The 19,846-nt window shown below is 38.8% G+C and overlaps 1 protein-coding gene across 5 annotated transcripts in view; it reads left to right on the top strand.

Annotated features, from left to right (window-relative positions):
* Positions 1–19,846, top strand: part of BTBD9 (BTB domain containing 9) — a 182,521-nt gene that overhangs the window by 78,775 nt on the left and 83,900 nt on the right. For all 5 annotated transcript variants that reach the window (XM_081186429.1, XM_081186431.1, XM_081186427.1 and 2 more), the window contains one exon: positions 13,135–13,244. In XM_081186429.1, coding sequence (XP_081042555.1) covers positions 13,135–13,244 — 110 coding nt within the window. The remainder of the gene's footprint in view (positions 1–13,134; positions 13,245–19,846) is intronic.

The following is a 19,846-nucleotide window of genomic DNA, read 5'->3' as shown; positions in this document are numbered from 1 at the left end:
GCAATGACAAACCTAGACAGCATCTTAAAAAGCAGAGACATCACCTTGCCAACAAAGGTCCGTATAGTTAAAGCTATGGTTTTCTCAGTAGTTAAGTATGGAAGCGAGAGCTGGACCATAAAGAAGGCTGATCACCGAAGAATTGATGCTTTTGAATTATGGTGCTGGAGGAGACTCTTGAGAGGGCATCCTGATCAAATTTGCAGATGACACCAAACTGGGAGGGGTGGCTAACACCCCAGAGGACAGGATCACACTTCAAAATGACCTTGACAGATTAGAGAACTGGGCAAAACAAACAAGATGAATTTTAACAGGGAGAAATGTAAAGTATTGCACTTGGGCAAAAAAAAAATGAGAGGCACAAATACAAGATGGGTGACACCTGGCTTGAGAGCAGTACATGTGAAAAGGATCTAGGAGTCTTGGTTGACCACAAACTTGACATGAGCCAACAGTGTAACGCGGCAGCTAAAAAAGCCAATGCAATTCTGGGCTGCATCAATAGGAGTATAGCATCTAGATCAAGGGAAGTAATAGTGCCACTGTATTCTGCTCTGGTCAGACCTCACCTGGAGTACTGTGTCCAGTTCTGGGCACCACAGTTCAAGAAGGACACTGACAAACTGGAACGTGTCCAGAGGAGGGCAACCAAAATGGTCCAAGGCCTGGAAACGATGCCTTATGAGGAACGGCTAAGGGAGCTGGGCATGTTTAGCCTTGAGAAGAGGAGGTTCAGGGGTGATATGATAGCCATGTTCAAATATATAAAAGGATGTCACATAGAGGAGGGAGAAAGGTTGTTTTCTGCTGCTCCAGAGAAGCGGACACGGAGCAATGGATCCAAACTACAAGAAAGAAGATTCCACCTAAACATTAGGAAGAACTTCCTGACAGTAAGAGCTGTTCGACAGTGGAATTTGCTGCCAAGGAGTGTGGTGGAGTGTCCTTCTTTGAAGGTCTTTAAGCAGAGGCTTGACAACCATATGTCAGGAGTGCTCTGATGGTGTTTCCTGCTTGGCAGGGGGTTGGACTCGATGGCCCTTGTGGTCTATTCCAACTCTATGATTCTATGATTCTATGATTTTATTCTATGAGTCCCATGGACTGCAAGAAGATCAAACCTATCCATTCTTAATGAAATCAGCCCTGAGTGCTCACTAGAAGGACAGATGGTGAAGCTGAGGCTCCAATACTTTGGCCACCTCATGAGAAGAGACGACTCCCTGGAAAAGACCCTGATGTTGGGAAAGATGGAGGGCACAAGGAAAAGGGGACGGCACAGGATGAGGTGGTTGGATAGTGTTCTCAAAGCTACCAACATGAGTTTGACCAAACTGCGGGAGGCAGTTCAAGACAGGAGTCCCTGGCGTGCTCTGGTCCATGGAGTCACGAAGAGTCGGACACAACTAAACGACTAAACAACAACAAATACTTTCCCCCTAACATACTTATTTTCCTCATTTATAAACATCTGTTGGAAACAGTCAGGGTTTGGAGCAGGGGTAGGCAACCTAAGGCCCGGCAGCCGGATGTGGCCCAATCGCCTTCTAAATCCATACCACAGACGGTCCGGGAATCAGCATATTTTTACATGAGTAGAATGTGTCCTTTTATTTAAAATGCATCTCTGGGTTATTTGTGGGGCATAGGAATTCGTTCCTTTAAAAAAAAAAAAAAAGTCCGGCCAACCACATGGTCTGAGGGATGATGGACCGGCCCACTGCTGAAAAAGGTTGCTGACCCCTGGTTTGGAGCATGGTGTCACCAGTATGCGTATTACACCCAACTCTATTTCTCCCTTCTTTATTAGTTGTTATTTAATTAAATTTGTATACTCCCTTCATCCAAAGGTCTCAGATCTTAGAATAGCCCGTTACTCGCTTTGCTTCTCTTAGATTTCAGTCCCAGCTTGTTGTGATTCTTCTACTACACTAAAGGTTAGAATTACAGTATATTTGTGCTATGCAGTATTGTACGGAAAGGGGGCTCTTAACTTCTTGTATTATGATATTGCCCATATTGATCTAAATCCAAATAGATTATTTTATTTTGGGGGTTATCTCATGGCATTCTGTAAACTTATATCCAATTTCTATCCACTGCTAAACAAATATGTCCTCATTTTATGCTTTCTAAGAATCCCCTTCCAAATATATCTGAAATCAAGTTACGATGCGGTCAGCTGCTTCTGATGAATCATAAAGTTTGATAGTTTAAAATTACTGTGCGGCTTGTCAATTCATGAGTAATAAGACATGAAGGGTTGAGGGAATCAGTGAAAAGTAGCCTCAAGTGATTTTAAACAGAAAGCATCCTGATTTTTAGTCTTAATAGTAAATTTAGCAGCTTCAGTAATTGTTCAGTTTTGTGAGCTGCTAATATTTGCATTGCACAGATGTCCATTGCAGTAAAACAAAGACTGTAGCTTTCCTGAAAGGGGCATATCTGCTTTCTGTATTAGTTTTTTCCAACCCTTTTATAGTAACCCCCCTTCTTTTCCCACCCCTATTTTGCTATGTAAGTGTTGATTCAGCTGTGTAGGCGGTAAGGATCATGCATTTGACAGATCTGTCAAGAATTAGCATCTTAGGTTGTGCTGAATGACACGATTTCCTTTTCTATTGAAAGACAAATGCAGAATTGCCTTTTAATGCCTGCTCGTCTGTACAAACTGAAGAGTGTTTCTGTGGCAGAAACAGCTTTGTAAGCTAAGGACAGTAATTATCAGAATGGGAATAGTTCTGAATAGTCTGAGGCATGTCAGCTGTGTAGTAATAGCAGCTTTAAAAGTTCAAACGGAAGAAGAAGAAGCTTGGAAACAGTTCGACCCCCCCATCCCCTTCAGATTTATTTATCTGTGGCATTAGCCATTTTGTCAAATTACACTTGCTTTTAGTGAGCTAGATAAGAAGATAAAATGGTAAATTGTTGCAGCAGAGTATACACATACCTGTTTCCCTTCTTGTCTTTTAAGCATGGCAATTTTAGTACACTTGTACTGATCCATTATCATTCACAGAGTTACAGACACATATTATGGAAACTCCAATCCTGTCTATTCCAGACTGGTAGCCATGTTAACTTGTTGCTGCAAAAGCAACAGAGAGTCTTGTCCCACCTTTAATATTAACAAATGCATTATAGAATATGTTTTCGTGGACTAGAGTCTACTTTGTTAGATACATGTACAATCCTCAGTTTGCATCTCTCACACACATTCACACACATATGGGTGCCAAGGGAGAAAATGTAGAAGTTGGATGGATGCATTTAAGCCCAAATTAAATTGTCACAACTACTTTTTGTATTTCATTGCCATTTAGCTCCAACTTTCAACACACACACCTTTTATGTACATGTGTATCTGATGTTCACAAAAGGTTATGCTGTAATAAATTGTTTCATCTTTAAGGTGCCACAAGATTGTCCTGTTCAGAAGAAACCCCCTGCTTTGAGTTGTGATATTATGTGGCCTTCATAATGTGGATAACTGAATCTGTGGTACACAGTGTAATGGTAGTTGTTCACATCAAATAAGTCAGCTACACAAACAGAAATAATAGACATTAAAAAGCCTTTCAGTTTATTAGGAAAATGAAAGGTAGCTGCAGTTGTCTATAGAAATAGGTTGCTATAGATACAGGAAATGTTGTGAAAGGAAAATCGCTTCTGAAGTCTCTGTGGCTTCTCATGGGAATAGAATGTGATTTGCCCAGCAGATTTTATTTCTCTCTCCTCAAGCCCCCTCAACTCCCCATTTCCTCGTGGATATGAGAACTAGACTACACAAACAACAGATCAGATAGTAAAACTGTTCACCCTGCTGGGAGAAAGGGATTGCCAGAGAGTAGGGCTGTAGTCTAGCTTTCTCTTTGACAGGTTTGCTATGGGGTTCGAAGAAAACATTCAAACATGTGATCCCCCAATTTGAAGTGATGAATTCTAGGAATAATTTTCAGAGTTATGGGAGAAGAAATCTGCTAATCTCTAAGGTTCTACAATATTCTTTCCTGTTATTTCACTGGTGTGCTGCTTGCGTAGAGCAGATCAGTATACTATGGCACTTTTGCCTCTCACAAAGAATGATAAATACTGCCCACATTTTCTTCAATTCAGGCTTTAGTTTAAAGCTAAATATACTTAGTGCCCTTGGTGCAAAAGTAAACAGCAACCATAGATATCACTGAAAAGCATAGGGACGGGAGAATTCAAGTGAAATGATCTCAGAGAAGCATACAAGTTTGAGGGGTGCTCTTGTGGTTAATAGGTCAGAAAATGTTATGTCTGTACTTAACCAAATCATTGTGTTAAATCCTGAATTGACAAGAACCTTTTGTTCAAACAAAAATTGTGATTAATTTGGTAATCCTGTGGATTTATAATAGGCTTGATGAGATTATACTTTCCCCATTTGCAGAGGATAGCATAATCATGCCTTTTAGTCCTGCCTTGGACATGAGCAAAAGTACAGCCTTGACATTACGTTTGAATGGGATTTACATGTGAAATCTGATGAAATCTCATGAATTACTTCTGTGTGTGATACAGATTGTCTTCAAACCTATGCATGTTGTGTTTTATGTTTATAACAGTCTCTTCAAAAGCTTCCCCCACACATGAATTGTAGGACAGGTGAGCCTAGTGTGTAGGTGAGAAGGTGCTCTAGGTGGGGCAACCATGAAAGGTGACTCTGAAACTACCGCTAATCTTGAATGCAGCTTCCAGACTAAATGGCCTCAGCCCTGTATATCTGAAGGAGTGTCTCCACCTCCATCATTCATCTTGGATACTGAGATTCAGCTCTGAGGGCCTTCTGGTAGTTCCCTCGTTGCAAGAAGTGAGGTTACAGGGAACTAGGCAAAGGGGCCTTCACAGTATTGTCTGGGCCGCTCTGTGGAATTCACTCCCATCAGAAAGGAAATAAACATCTATCTGACTTTTAGAAGACATCTGAAGGCAGCCCTGTATAGGGAAGTTTTTAATGTTTTATGTTTTGTTGTGGTTTTATAATTTGTTGGAAGCTGCCCGGCATGGCTGGGGCAACTATAAATTCCTGTTGTTGTTGTTGTTGTTGTTGTTGTTGTTGTTGTTGTTGTTGTTGTCATCTCATTACTTATATGGTAAAAAATATTCTAAAACTGTAGTTATATGTCAGGAACATTGGAGAGTAGAAATTTCAGTTCACATACAGTAATTGCATTTTCTGTCAATGTGTCATAAATTATATTTCAAGGATAAACTTTTTTATTTGCTGGGAAAGACTACATTTTTTTTATTTGCAGGAAACTTTATTCTTGCATAGGGATTCAGACCAGAGAAACCCAGATCTAGTTATTGTGCCTTAAGCTCAACCTGCATGCTCCCACACTATATTAAAAAGGCAATAAAGTACCCAAGGGGAGCTTATCATTTCAGAAACTGTAACAGGCAATTAGGATACATCATTGAATTGAAGGCAGAGCTCTGCATTCTACCAGGTAACACAGAAAATTTGGTGGAAGCTTAAGTATCATCTTCCTGCAACCATCATGAATTCCCTGGAAATCGCCATCATTTATGCTGTTCTTTAAAATTGCAGTAGAACAAAGTTTTTCAGTGTAGCTGGTTGATCTGAGGCCGTTGAGTCTGATGGTTAAATAGAACTGCATATTGCTTGAATTTATCATTCAGACATAGCTAGTTTGTCCATTACGAAAATGTTCCATACACTCAGAATCCATTTGATTTCACTTGGAAGAAGATTAGGTTTTTATTGTCAGGCATTGACTTTTGTTTTTTGTTTTTGTTTTCCAGTTGGGCTGAGTGAAAAAACAGACTTTAATTTATAGTCTTGAGTTGAAAATGCAATTCATAAAGCCAGGGTGCTGGAGTATATTGTTAAGGTTGCAGATCTAATTATTTATAGAATTTATAGAATAAATTCCTACCACATGGACAAATACATGATTAAGGCTGAAAGCTGTGCTCACCCTGAGAGAGAAAATAAGGGAAGCAAACTGCAGAGAGCTTTTGTTGTAGGAAACGGATGGGTTCTTAGAGTACAATTAGTTCTTTGTTGTGACAGTAGTACAAGTTGTTCAGTGGTAAAATAAGTTGTTGTAGAAATAGTGTTTAAATAATCTTAACTGCTGTGAAGATTAACAGAGCAATATATCTATCTGTTAGCTGGTTAGAGAGCTTTATTATAGCTGATCACTAGTGTGAAATACTCTTGAGCTGTTATCATATAATTGTGACTGTACATTTTTCCTTGTTGAACCAGCAAACCACCCAGGGTGTTGAATGTTGCTCATTATGAATGAAATCCAATACCATAGACGCATCATTACGTCTGCTTCTGCCCCCTGCAGCTCACTGCAGACCCCAAAAATCTACTCTAAATGGTTGGGGGACTCTCTAGTGTAGAAGTGGGAAATTGCATGGAGGAGGAGAGGTCCCACTGTATACATTAGCATCAGTTTTGTTTGTTTGCAGACATCATTGGATACCACCCCATTTACCCACTGGAGATGCTGACTTCATGTCAGCCTCTTCAGTATTGGTGGTGCACACTTTGGGCCCAGAAACAGATAAGAAGCCTCTGTAACAGTTGAGATGCATACTCCACAAAACATGGCCTGATTCTAAACATGCCAATGCGTTCTGCTCCAATTTAAATTTCCAGATAGCCTTCAAAGGCAGCTCCACATAAACATATCCCAGTAATCCTGTCTAGATGGGGGTAACTGTGCCCAGATCCACTCTCCCCTTATAGGTGGTACTCTCAGGGTCATGTGAATAAACTGTCTGGCTGTGTTTTAAAGTTTGTGGGCTAGGCCTGTAGTTTTTAGGGTCTACATACAACATTCAACTAAGTTTTGCTCAGAGTGCACCCATTGAAATTAATGAACATAACTTAAGTTACAGTCTTTAATTAAAGTGGGTCAACTCTGAGTAAAATTTAGTTGAATACCTTTCTTTGAGTATTCTCTTTATCTTCATTTACCTTTTTCAGTTTTTCTCATGACTGTGTATGTGTATAATTAATGACTACAACTGATGACCTCTAGCTACAACAATTTCTATCACCCTTTGCTGTTGGCCATGCTGGTTAGAATTGTTTGCAGTTGTTGTCCAACAGCTTCTGGAGGTTGTCAGTTTGAAGACTTGTGTATCAATTAAAAATATTTATTTAGGTATCCTAATTAATTCTAATTCAGCTGTCATAGCTCAGTAGGGTTGTGGGTTTGAGCCCTTGCAGTCCCTTTCAACTCTATAACTCTCTCAAAGTAGGGAACCAATATCCATTAGTGTTTGTGGACACATAAATTTGCTGCAGCCTGTGAGACAGAAGAACAATGCGGTACAGATTCATATTCATCCCTGTGCAAAAAAGAGGGACAGGAAAATGGTGAAATTATACGCTATTCACTCTCATACTGGGCCAAACCATTGTGCAAGCAAACTTCTGGTGATAGCACTGTTGACATGAAACCTAGCTCTGTAAAAACACAGATTTATAGAAAAGAAATCTGTTTGGCAGCTGCCTTATTACTCTCCAAGTAAACAGCAAATGTGATAATTAATTTTGAGTTGCAGATAAGTAAGCATAGCTATTTTGACTCCATGTCTGCAGGTTATGAGATGACAATGCTGAGACAAATGTGTTGATTAAGTAGAGCGTAGCAGCCATGCTGAAGTAACACTGCTGAACCTCTAGGTTTAATACTTAGTAAATCCTGAATTCTTATGAATGCTTATGTGCAAGCAATTTTTATGAGAAATAAGCCTTGTATGTCCTATGGAGAGGTGTAGCAGGGAATCCTTGTCTGTTCCGTTAGTACATGATTTAGCTTATAGTGAAAAATATATAACAAAGTTTTCCAAATAGAAGACTTCCAGGGATACCGAGAAATGTACAGTTGAACAAATCTGTGCATTTGTTCTGCTTTGATTGTTCCTTAGCTTTGACTTAGGAATTGAATAAAGCATACAAGCAGCTATGGATAAAATCTGAAATAATGCACATTGAAAATATTCCTTGTTCCCTGTTCCATGGCAGACTCTTGACCTGTTGAGTTAAGGATGGCTCCTAGCAAGCCTAACAAAGCAGGTTAAGCAGTTCTCCTTCCACTTCTCCTGAGCTTGTTGAGGGATTAAAAACAAGGTAATAATATGTATACATATCAGTACAAACTCTTTAACCTAAAAATGAATACAAGCCCCATACACAATCTTGCAATGTAATCCCATGCATGCTTTAGTTGGAAGTAAATCCCACTTTGTTCAACAAACTTACTCCCTAGCATGTTTGTTTAGGATTAGAGCATTAGAGTAGGACTTCTAATGGTTCCCTAAGTATGGGATAGAGTTTGAATATATATGAGATAATGAATAATTTGCTAATGGACAGCAATGGAGCAAATTAAATGTATTTTGCAAGAAAAGTGCATGTATTAATCATCCTAATCTTCCTTCATTTGAAAAGCAACAGTAAATGTTCACTTGTTACCATTACCATTCCTTCATAACTCTGAAACACATGTATGAAAACAAACCTGATTGCTGCAGCACTGTTGAAGGAAAATGACTGAAACTGGAAATCATAGATAGGTTGCTTTAGTACTCTTGCCAAAGCTTTGATTCTCATCAGAGGTGGACAATCTGTTGTGTATCTGCCATCTTCAGCCCTGTTTAAGCTTTAATTATCTTCCATCTGCTTGAGTTGCTCTGGAGGACCTTAGAGATACTGAAAAATAACCACACTCTCTTTCTAGCAGTACCCCCTGAGAGTTTGGATAAAGACGGTTGTCTGCTGTGCCCTTATCAGTTTGGAGGATCGGGCTGACTTTGCATTTTAAAAATGACTTTTAAAGGGAAACATTGGTAGGGGGCATGGAATTTTGGCCTTCCAGTCTGATATGATTTTTATGAAGTGTGACATGAGTTGTCATTGGCCCTGTGCCATGACCTGGAACAGAAGGCTTTAAACCAATTAGGTCTTCTTACACTGTTTCCTATAACCATACAATTGCTATTAAGCTACTTTATTATTTGTTGTCTGACAGTAATCCTTGTAGACAGTAATTTATCAAATGCTGCCTCTTGGGGCAATGCTGCAGGGTAGAGGAATGTTTCTCTGGGTTCCTTAATTTCTCAAGTCCACATCTTTTAGATGTTTTAGATCTCACTTAATGGAGCCATACTTCTGAATTACACAACTGTGTCATGACTATCTAATTAAAATATTCCTATAGTCAGAGGACAGAACTTATTTATCTTATTTATCTAGGTCATCACCTAGCTACTTGAGGTGTTTTATAAATGACAATATAATAGCGTATAATTACAGGTATTTCTTATTATACTATCTACCATCAGCCTCATCTCCTACTTCAGTCTCCGTGTGTATGTGTGTGTACCTTCTATTTCACAAGTCCTTTTAATATGTAAAATGAAACAAGGAACTCATTATTTTGTTGTATATTACTTGAAACAAGTAGAAGTTGGATAGTACTAAGACAGAGGCACATAGATATTGACATAAATATAGAATGCACTAATAGTATACAAAACAGGGTTGGGAAACCTTTTAAAACTCAAGGGCCACATTCCCTCATGTCCAATCCACTGAGGGTTGCATGTTAGTGGTGAGCAGGCCTACCTGTGCACACACTCACTCACACACTCTGCCCTTTTCTCTTTCTCTCACTGTGTGCTCTGCAGTTCCTTTTATACACTTGAGAAGACCATTTCTCAGTGTAGGGAGAAGAATATATGAGCAGGAGCCAAGCAGAAATAGCTCCCTGTGTTGACTGCCAGCTTGCCGTGATACCCCAAAGACACCAGAAGTAAAACATTAGGACATTCAGAAAGGATCCAAATGGTCCCAGCTGTACCCTGCTGCTGCCAGAATACAGGTGGGGACTAGAACACCAATAGGAAAGATACCTAGTGGCCCCCACTTTGTTCAGCAGTTTGGTTCTTCTTTTTGGTGGCAGTGATGCTGCCATCAGTAAAATGGGTCTGGGGGCTAACGTGCCATTCTGAAATGCTTGATAGGTTGGATAAGGCCTGCAGGCTGGTGGATCCCTGCAGTGGTGGACCTTGGGTCTCAGCAATGCCAAATCCCCCCCACCTCATGCTCCGTTCTAAATAATAGTTGTGGTATCCCCTACTGTGCCCCCGAGGCTCCGCACTCACTGCAACTGAACTGGTTGTGCTCCCCTAAATACGCCTCTGTTGCCTGTCCCTGATCACTGTTGCAAGACCCCATTTTCTCTGTTGGAGTGCCATTGCATGTCATATCCTGAGTTTCAATTATTCGATATAAAAAAGATACTTTCAGGCAACTTGTGAAGGCAAACATTCTATATAAAGCTGGCTGTAGATTTTGGAGGGCCTTTGGGCAAGACATCCTCTGCCAGACCTCCCTCCTACAGTGAGTCTGCTCCTAACTGCAGCAGGTCTAGGGGGAGCTTTGGCCCGCAACAGATGCACAACCAAAACTACAGGTTAGACAGCTAGAGGGACTTGCGTGCTTTTCCACTCTTCTTGCCTCGTATGCTAGCGCTCTGAGCATAAAAATATTTTTTTCATAGGTAAGTATTCCATAATATAATTTCTCTGCTGCAGCTTGAGGTGGTACAGACAAGACATAGATCTAGCTCTTCATCTATGGTTTGTAAGAACTGTGCCTGTTCGATTCCTAAAAGAGAAGTGACATTGGATCATAATTTATTTAATAATGATGATAATAATAACAACAACAACAATAATTTATTTATACCTTGCCCATCTGGCTGGGTTTGCCCAGCCACTCCAACAAAATATTAAAATACAAATGCAAAGCAGTGTATTTAAGCCGTTTGGGTGCCATTGAAATACAGGAGAGTAAACTGGTTTGGATTTGGCTGAAAGTAACCTAATGATAGCCATGTGCATTGCAGAGTTTGAATGTTCTGTCAGGCATGGATCTTGTATTCCACCTTGAGTAATTTCCCTTTGGAATGGCAGCCTAGAAAATTTACTGTAAGAATAATTTATTAATTTGATTTTTTTCTGAATTTGGACTTTGCTTCTTCAAAGTTTTCCCAAAGCTCTTGCTGTATTCCTTTGCATCCAAACTGTATATAAAAATGCAATTTTTGCCATAATGTGTTTAGTCTTTGGAGCAAAAAAGGAATAATTTCATTGGGAGTTGAAACCGTGCCACAGAAACAAATGATTCAAGCTTCCTCAAAGATAATTAAAACAAAACTGATAAATTAGAGATTCACTGCTTGGAGACCATGGTATATGAATTGTTTAAATAAATGCATGAAATAAACTTGGTGGTAAGCAGAGTTAATGGTGTGTTTTTTTAAACCCGAGTAGTGATGACTAAAAGAAAAGGAGCAAAACAAAATCACAGTCAGCTTCACAATGGACACAGGAAGGCCACAGTGAAAATATAAAGCTGGTGAATTTTGAAAATATATTTTTTCCATTCCAGTTGCAGAACTTGCTAATTGATGAGAGTAAAATTTTATAAAATAGAGTAGCGTATCTCAAGCTATCTCTCCCTATCACTCACTTTTAAAATGTTATGGAGTCTAGAAAATGTCCCCAAATACCCACAGAAAACCCAGTAGATAAAAGTGTGGCTGAAAACTTCCTAAATTTCCATCAGAAGATTTCATTTTTAGTTAAGCTAAGGTTTTAAACATTGCTAGCATGATAAACAGCACTGAAGTTAAAAGTTATATCATCTTTAATGGGGGATTATGTGGAAGAGCTGAAAAATTGCTCTTAACATGTCACATTTGATGAATAGAAACTTGTTAATTTAATAATGCTTCTTCTTTCACTTTGGATGACAGGATATTCTATTCAAATGATTTTTGTTAGTTATCTTTTCGAGCTCAGCAGAGATGGCATGTTGTACTCCACTTGGGATTTTCCAGAACTTTTTATTAGTAGCTTCAGCTGTTCATTAACCTCTGAACTCTCGCTCTCCCTTTAGAGAAAGAGGGGAACAGATTGATTCAAGGTTAATGCTTGTTTATAGAAGGTGATGTCTCAGAGGTAATACAAAGGGTGAATAGGCCACTGTTAGCAAGAAGTGTTCCATCTGACTTTGCTGAAGTATTAAGAATTGCAAGCTGTGCAGCCAGGAGTGAAGTTCACAGGTATCTTTGTTAAACAAAAAATGCTCAAATAACTTTAAGTAAGAGTTTAACAGCAAGGGCTGAGATCCAAAGGATCATGTGTGTATTTTCCAACATATTCCAGCCTGCACTTTTTCTGAACACTATAAAATCCGCTCCTGAAGTTTGGGAGCCCCCCCACCACCAAAGCAAGATACAATGTTTCTAGTTGAGGTTGGGTGGGGTGGCAGCAATCCCTCCCTCTGTGAACAAAAGAGTTTTCTACTCATACATGGAACTGGATTCAAACCATAGAAGCCATTGTGTGTTTCAAGTGATAATGTGGAATGTGAATAAGGGCATGACAAAAGACAGAGGTTCATTTTTGCAGGTGAGGAGGATTGATTTATTGAGTTTGTCTTTGATGTATAAAACCTTTCATTATGATGAAAACCTACTGAATAATATGTCTTCAGTGAAAAATGGAAGCCTGGGTTTTTTAGGGGTTTTTGTAGTTTTGAAGTGTGGCTGTATAATGGACATGATAATGGTGTTGAATTAAATAGCCTTCAGTTTTTGTTTGCTTGGAAATCAAATACAATCATGTTGTGTATTTTTTTAAAGAATAAGCCTGCTACAATTATTGAGGTTGCATGGAAAAAAGGGCTCCAGCTACTTCTCCCCCTAACCCCTCATTTATATCTCTGCTAATACCACTTTAGTGCAGGTACTAGATATAATGTGTGACAAGTCTTTGGTCTGCCATCATTGTGCTTCTGGGGCAGCTCTGGGGTGGGTGTTAGACTGCTTTCCACTTGGTGGGATATTTTCTACCCCAAATCTATTTTTTTCAGCAAACCTCTGGGGATTGAGAATTGCATTGGGCCCCAAATAAGGTGCCTTCACCCAGAGGAGATAATTAAAACTGATCCTTAACATAGTTACTTCTAGCATAAATGTTATTCCAAGGCGTGACGTAGACTTTCCACATTTTCTTAACCTCTGCATTATTTCTTCCCTTTAGGTACATCAGAATAGTTGGAACACACAACACAGTGAACAAAGTTTTCCATATTGTGGCTTTTGAATGCATGTTCACCAACAAAACCTTCACTCTTGAGAAAGGCCTGATAGGTAAGTGATATGACAGAGCAAATAATGCACATATTAGCCATGAAAGCAGAATATAAATTTATGCTAACTCTTCAACTCATCATAGTGTGTTAATAGCATTGCTGTGTGTCTAGTGGGGTGGAATGTTCAAGTATATGCCACCATTTAATTGCGGTTCCCATTATGAAAAAATATCATATAATCATAGTAATGTTGATGTGCAAAACTGTAGGTGACTCCATAGTCTAAATGTCTAATGCCTTCAGTGTGCAGGACTTTGCCAGTGTCTGCCTTCACATTTCCTATATCTGTATGATATTATGGCACACCATAGCCTAATTCTGGTGTTTGCTTTCTTTGGAAAAGAATAAGTGGGGAGGGGAGTATGGATGATCACAGTAGCTCCATGTACTCCCCCCCCCCCCCATTTTGATTTAAACAAGGTCTTGGATAGCTCAGTTGGTTAGAGCATGGTTCATGATAATGCCAAGGTTGCAGGTTTTATCCCTGTATGTGACAGCCGCAGATTCCTGCAGTGCAAGGGGTTGGACTTGATGACCCTTAGGATCCCTTCCAACTCTACAATTCTATGATTCTAAGGTAGCAGAAATCCGAACAGGCCTAGCATCAGTTATTGGCCTTATGCCAATAACTATATTGTGCTAGGTAGTAATTGCCAAAAGGGCATATGTGGACTTCCTAGGCTGCTTTGTGACATCAGTGTGGAAGATTAGAATTTGTGGTGCTTTGCTGGCTCAGTAATCATTGCTCCTCATCATAAATAATTATTTGCTGATGTAACAGATCATCAATTCAGACTCTCAGATAAATCAGGTTCTTAATCATAATTTCTTTTCAAGGTTGTCCAGTGCTGTTAAAGACCCTTAGTTTCTAATAGCAGCCCTGGACTGGCTTTCTGTGTGTGCTGACTTGAATGAGAGCAATCATGTTCAGTGCACAATAACTGTTTCCTTTATACGTGCAAAATCCTGATATTGCAAAACCTCTGCAGCTTAAGGTTGTAAAGTCTTAAATGTTTCTTTTATAGCAAACATTAAATGGTGAGATACCCTTTGAAAAGCAGTGTTGGATTTTGTTAAGAATAACAATATATTAAAAGTGTGCCGTTATCTATGGGGAAAACCGAGCATTTAAATGCCATGTAGCCATGTCTAAAATATATTTGAATTCTGCCCTGATGATTATCAGAGCAACTTCCTTTTTTATTGACTAATAAATAGTGTATAAAAATGTGACTTGGTTTTAAGTACCTTACTTCAAGGTATTCTTCAAGCATTCTGTGAGCTTTAACAATTGTTTTAGCTTCTTGAAACTTCACCTTCTTTATTAACACAGGAAAATATCAAATATTTGTTTGACCACCATTGATTGAGGGAGATGTGACTTCTCAGGTTTGTGTTCAGCTGTGTTCTATAGGAGTTGGAGATACTGAACATGTCGCTATGCCAAATATAAAAGCCTGCTTAGATCAGACTAGTGGCCCATCTAGTCCTGTATTCTGTTCTTAAAATGGCCAACCAGATGATGGTGATGATTAATTAAAATTCTATACCACCCTACATCCAAAGATCACAGGGTGGTTTACAATGTAAAACACCAAAATCCATAACATAATAACAGAGAAATCCTGTATACCTGAAGGAACGTCTCCGCCACCATGATTTAGCTTGGACACTGATGTCCAGCTCCGAGGGCCTTCTGGCAGTTTCCTCACTGCTAAAAGTGAAGTTACAGGGAACCAGGCATTATTTTAACTTGTTAGTATTGTTAATTATATTATCCCTGGTGATCTTGTGTGGGCTCAGAACTAGCTTTCTGGTGCATTCTTAGTTGACATCCATCTTCCCTCCACAAGAAAACAGCATGTGTTTCATTAGTGACAAACTTCCTCCAATCCCAGTCTTTTTTACCTAAAGTATGTGTATCGCTGTGAGAATGTGATTTCAGGGAATAAAGAGAATTTTAGCCTATTGTGGCAGAATTCTAACCTTTGAAGATGGAGGGAAGACAACAACTCTGAAGGCAGCTGCTGCTTAGTACAGTGGTACCTCGGGTTAAGTACTTAATTCGTTCCGGAGGTCTATTCTTAACCTGAAACTGTTCTTAACCTGAAGCACCACTTTAGCTAATGGGGCCTCCTGCTGCTGCCATGCCACCGGAGCAAGATTTCTGTTCTTGTCCTGAAGCAAAGTTCTTAACCTGAGGTACTATTTCTGGGTTAGTGGAGACTGTAACCTGAAGCGTATGTAACCCGAGTTACCACTGTACTTAGAAATAGTAAGGGAACTGTATGCAGCTTCCAGGAGTCAAAATAACTCCACATGGCTTAGACCCTTTGCTTACCCACCAACTTGTGACAAAATGACATTGGAACAGAAGTTTAAAATTCTTTGCATGTGTGCACACATATGGTAGAACAAAACCAGTTAATAAAACCAGTTAATATATGCAGATTATATTACAAATTCCCCGAAGCAGAACTTAAAGAAATAACAAAAGAATATGCTAATTTGTTTTTTGTTTAAACCATTAGGATATATCAAAGAAAGTAGAAATTTTAAAAGTAATTGGGTTACAGTAAATAGGGGCAAGATGGGGAGAGGGGAATAAATAAACAGAATGGTAGTATTTTACAACTGTATAGTAAAATGTACAAGCAGCCTATGTTGGATCTTGTCTTGTGAGTGACTTTGGTAAACCTAGGCACCAAGTATGTCATAGTTTTATATCTGTTTAGATTTTTGTTCTATTAAAGAAAAGTTCAGTCTAAAATAGGAATAAGTGTACTAATGTATGACCAGAATAACTGGGTCCAGAACTAATGGTGGATATATTGCTGTCCCACGATTACATTAAAGATGGCAATGGGTAAAGCAGAATAATGAGTTTATATTAATAATGTGCTGAGGAAATTTACCCTGACCCCCCTTGGCAGAGCATGGTAATCACATAGTAGGCTATGTAAATGCTTATTAAAAAGTTAGGTCATATCCATACCACAGCTCTTATAAGTTACTCCCTCTCCTCTGATTTCTGGCGATGAGTAGTGCTGTAGTCCTGTGGGCAGATCTTTTAACCCTTTCACAGATACTCAAAATACTAGAACCTTAAATGTCTTGGTAAAATCTGCTTGTTCATACATATATACAAGTTGAGCAGAAGAGAGCAGACATATCCAGAAGACAGCACAGGGTTTTAAGGCAGTAACAGTTCACAACAGCAGAGTTGATCTCTATTGTAGACTGTGCTCAAAATTGTTAAGCTTATTTTGTTTAGCCCCTACTTAACCATTTGTGGAGCATCACAAATGACATCGGTAAGCACCTCTGAATACCAATGCGGCCAAAATCCAAGAGAGATATGGTCATTTTGTATCTCCAAAAAGTATGCTTATAAAATTAGCACCTTTCTTATTAAGAAACCAAATAAATATTGGTTTGCTCATCAGCAATGCTTAGCCTTTTTAGAATGTCAATTGTTTAAATTTCACTTTGAAAGCCACCTATGATAGAGAATGAATCTGTTATTCAGCTAATTCTTCAAACAAACCAGGTCAATGAAAGACTTCACAGGCTACATTATTTAATCTCTCTTTTTTAGTCATTTTCAGTTGGATCAAGTAACTGTACATATATATGGGGATCATTTGTCAGATGTATTATATTACCTTGCTATAGCATCTACATAATGGTCATTCCTGTATACTGAAGATTAGAAGCTGTGCAAACAAGTAATAAAAATGAAGGATTGATAATAGCAATTTTATGTTGCTGCGTCTTACATGCAATGTTATCAAGACAAGTCATTACCTGCCATTTTCTGACATTTACCAAATAATACAGTGACACGCCAGTATAAGCCTTGTCCAAGAATTGCTGTTCAGCATTTAACTCATTATTCAAAGGTGAACAGGCAAACATATATGGTTCATCTAAGACAAACCCTTTGCATAAATCCTAACATTTGGCAGAAGAAAATTGTATACTTAGGTTGAAACCAGACATTATGGGTTATATGTGACTACTGCTGTAAACAGCACCCCTAAATTGTGGTTAGTTCACACAAACTATGGTAAACCATAGTTAATGATATACTGTGATTACACCTTTCTAGTCTGTTCTTCTGTTCCTTGCTAGCATGTGGAATAAACAAAGCACAATCTCTGGCATAGTATTTAATCTGAACCAGGGATTATGGTTTGTTTCACTCCCAAGAAACCATAGCCTGTAACCACAATTTGTTGCCTTATAAATCGTGGTTGTTGGAGCAAAACAAGCCAATATCCCTGGTTCAGTCATAACATTATGTCAAGGATTGCAGTTTCTTTTCTCCATATGCTAGCAAGGAGAAAACAAAGAGCCTAGAAAAACAAGGTTCACAGTAAACCATTAGGTATAGTTTACCATGACGTCTAAGTTTGGCCCCTAACTGAGACAATACCATTGATACTGGAAACAGTATTTTTAAACTACAGTATGCAGAAGTCCTCTCAATAGTGTGTTCAGAGCAGATAAATGAGACCTCATTGTAGTAATGAGCCAAATTAGACTATTTCGGGTTATGGTGACATACGCATTCTAGTCTTATTTTTAATATTAAATTAAGTGATATTACTGAATAAATAGCGTATGAAATACTCTGCAATGTAGTTTTAGAGCTAAGGGTATAATTTTCTTCGTTGTTTGCAACTGGGTACTTTTTGTTCAACAGTCACACATAAAGAATGCATTAGATGAGTCACTTGTGCAGAATGGCATAAATATTGTATTTAATATGAGGTTAGAATGCTGAAGAAAACAAAAACAATATGATTATATTAATGCTTTAATGACATGCAGCCAGAGACTTATTTACAAATCTGAGTCTGAGGTGTACTTTTATAATTCAAATAAAAATAAACAAGTTTTCTTAGCAAGCTAGATACTTGTTCACAGTTCTTATGCTGAGCCTCAGAAAGTCATGACATGGGGAGGGGTGCTGCTGCTGAAACAACACAGCCCAGTCTCAAAATTTCCCTTTATTTCTGAATTCTCTGAAGGCAGGGCTTAATTTGAATCAGATGAGAGACTTCAAATCACTATTCAGTATCAGGGCTCAACTCTTGGAGATATGAAAAAGAGTGGTTTTCAGCATATTCAGAGTGTGTTATGTAATGGCAGGATATTCGTAATCACCAGCCCCACATCTGGTAATAAACAAGGAAGGGGTTTTCAGCACTAAATATTTTAATATGCAGTGATGTTTGAGATTTTCTGAGAAGCAGAATGTCAATCCCTAAAACAAAATATTTGAGCCCTGTCATATGCATTTTACATATCAGGGGAAACAGTGCTCTGTTTGGTCATAGTCTTTCTATCTCCTTTCCTCTGATATGGCTTCTGAGTTTTTCCCCACCCATGCCTGGCAATGGACAGATAATGTGGGCAGCTGGCTTGGGGTAAGCGGATGAGCACTTTTTGTGCCTAGGAGTATACTTTTCCATTCTTGTCAGTACTGTGAAGCCTATTATTATGGAGGAAGTTCCATAGGAAGGTCCATAGGAAGTTGTGCCACTTACTTCTCAGACATAAAAAGGACACAATGGAACAGGGTATCATGTTGTACAGAAGCCTGAGCAATATTACTTTTAAGGCTTGTCTTATGTGCCTACTCAACCTCTTTGATCTGCAGAACTGGTACCTTCACAAGTACCATATAATGTCTTTTCTGCATCTGCTTGATGCAGCCACACAGAAAGACAGACTTGTATGCTTTGGGAACTCCCAGGCAATATTGCTATACTGTTTTAGATGCCTGCTAAACACTTTTTTTTTTTTTTAAGGAAGCCTATCCATACACATAATTATTATCTGTTTATTATTGATCATTGTTTTATATTGTTCCATATCTCTCTGAATAAATATTTTACTATACTTCTCCTGCCATAGTCTTCCACTTGTATGACTGGAGAATTAGACTGGTATATTTACTTGCCTGAGTGTGAGTATCCCCTACAGTACTAATTATTGTAGTGCAAGAAGGCATGTTGTGCCTGGAGATGGTGGCCAGGAACCTTTTCCAAAGATTGGTGAATGAAAACATCAGCTGTGCTCCACTAACGTCTCACAGCTGTCCAATTTGTGTTAGTGAAAAAAGAGACTGCTTATAAATTACCGTACCTTCTAGAATTCTGTGTTACTGGTGGTTCTTCTGCTGAACCAAAAAAGGAAGTCCCATAGAAGCACAAAGGCTCAGTAAGTTTCTTATGCTGCCTTGAGGGCTTGGTTGTTGGAACTATTTCGTAGCAATATTCCCCACCCCCCTTATATACAGAACTATGTGCATCTCTATCTTTCCAGGTTGCTTTCAGTTTATTGTCCCATCTTTGTACTACTTCATAACACTCCAAGGGACAAAACAGTGAGTAATGGGTGCAGAGCAGGCGATGGAGATAAAAAATTGGATGTCCTTGGTTATCCTCTAGGGAATGCTTCCCTGAACGATGAATCACTGTACCCTTATTTGTGCATCCTCTTGTGCCTTAGGAGAAATTGTTTAAAATGTCGGGTAAGGGAGAAGATGAATAAATAATCATTCATTTGTCTTTTGCTCAGTGGCAGTTA

Source organism: Podarcis bocagei (assembly GCF_964188305.1).
Source record: "Podarcis bocagei genome assembly, chromosome: 3".
Lineage (NCBI taxonomy): Eukaryota > Metazoa > Chordata > Lepidosauria > Squamata > Lacertidae > Podarcis > Podarcis bocagei.
Note: the sequence above shows the minus strand (reverse complement) of the source record. Positions and strands in the feature narration are given on the sequence as shown.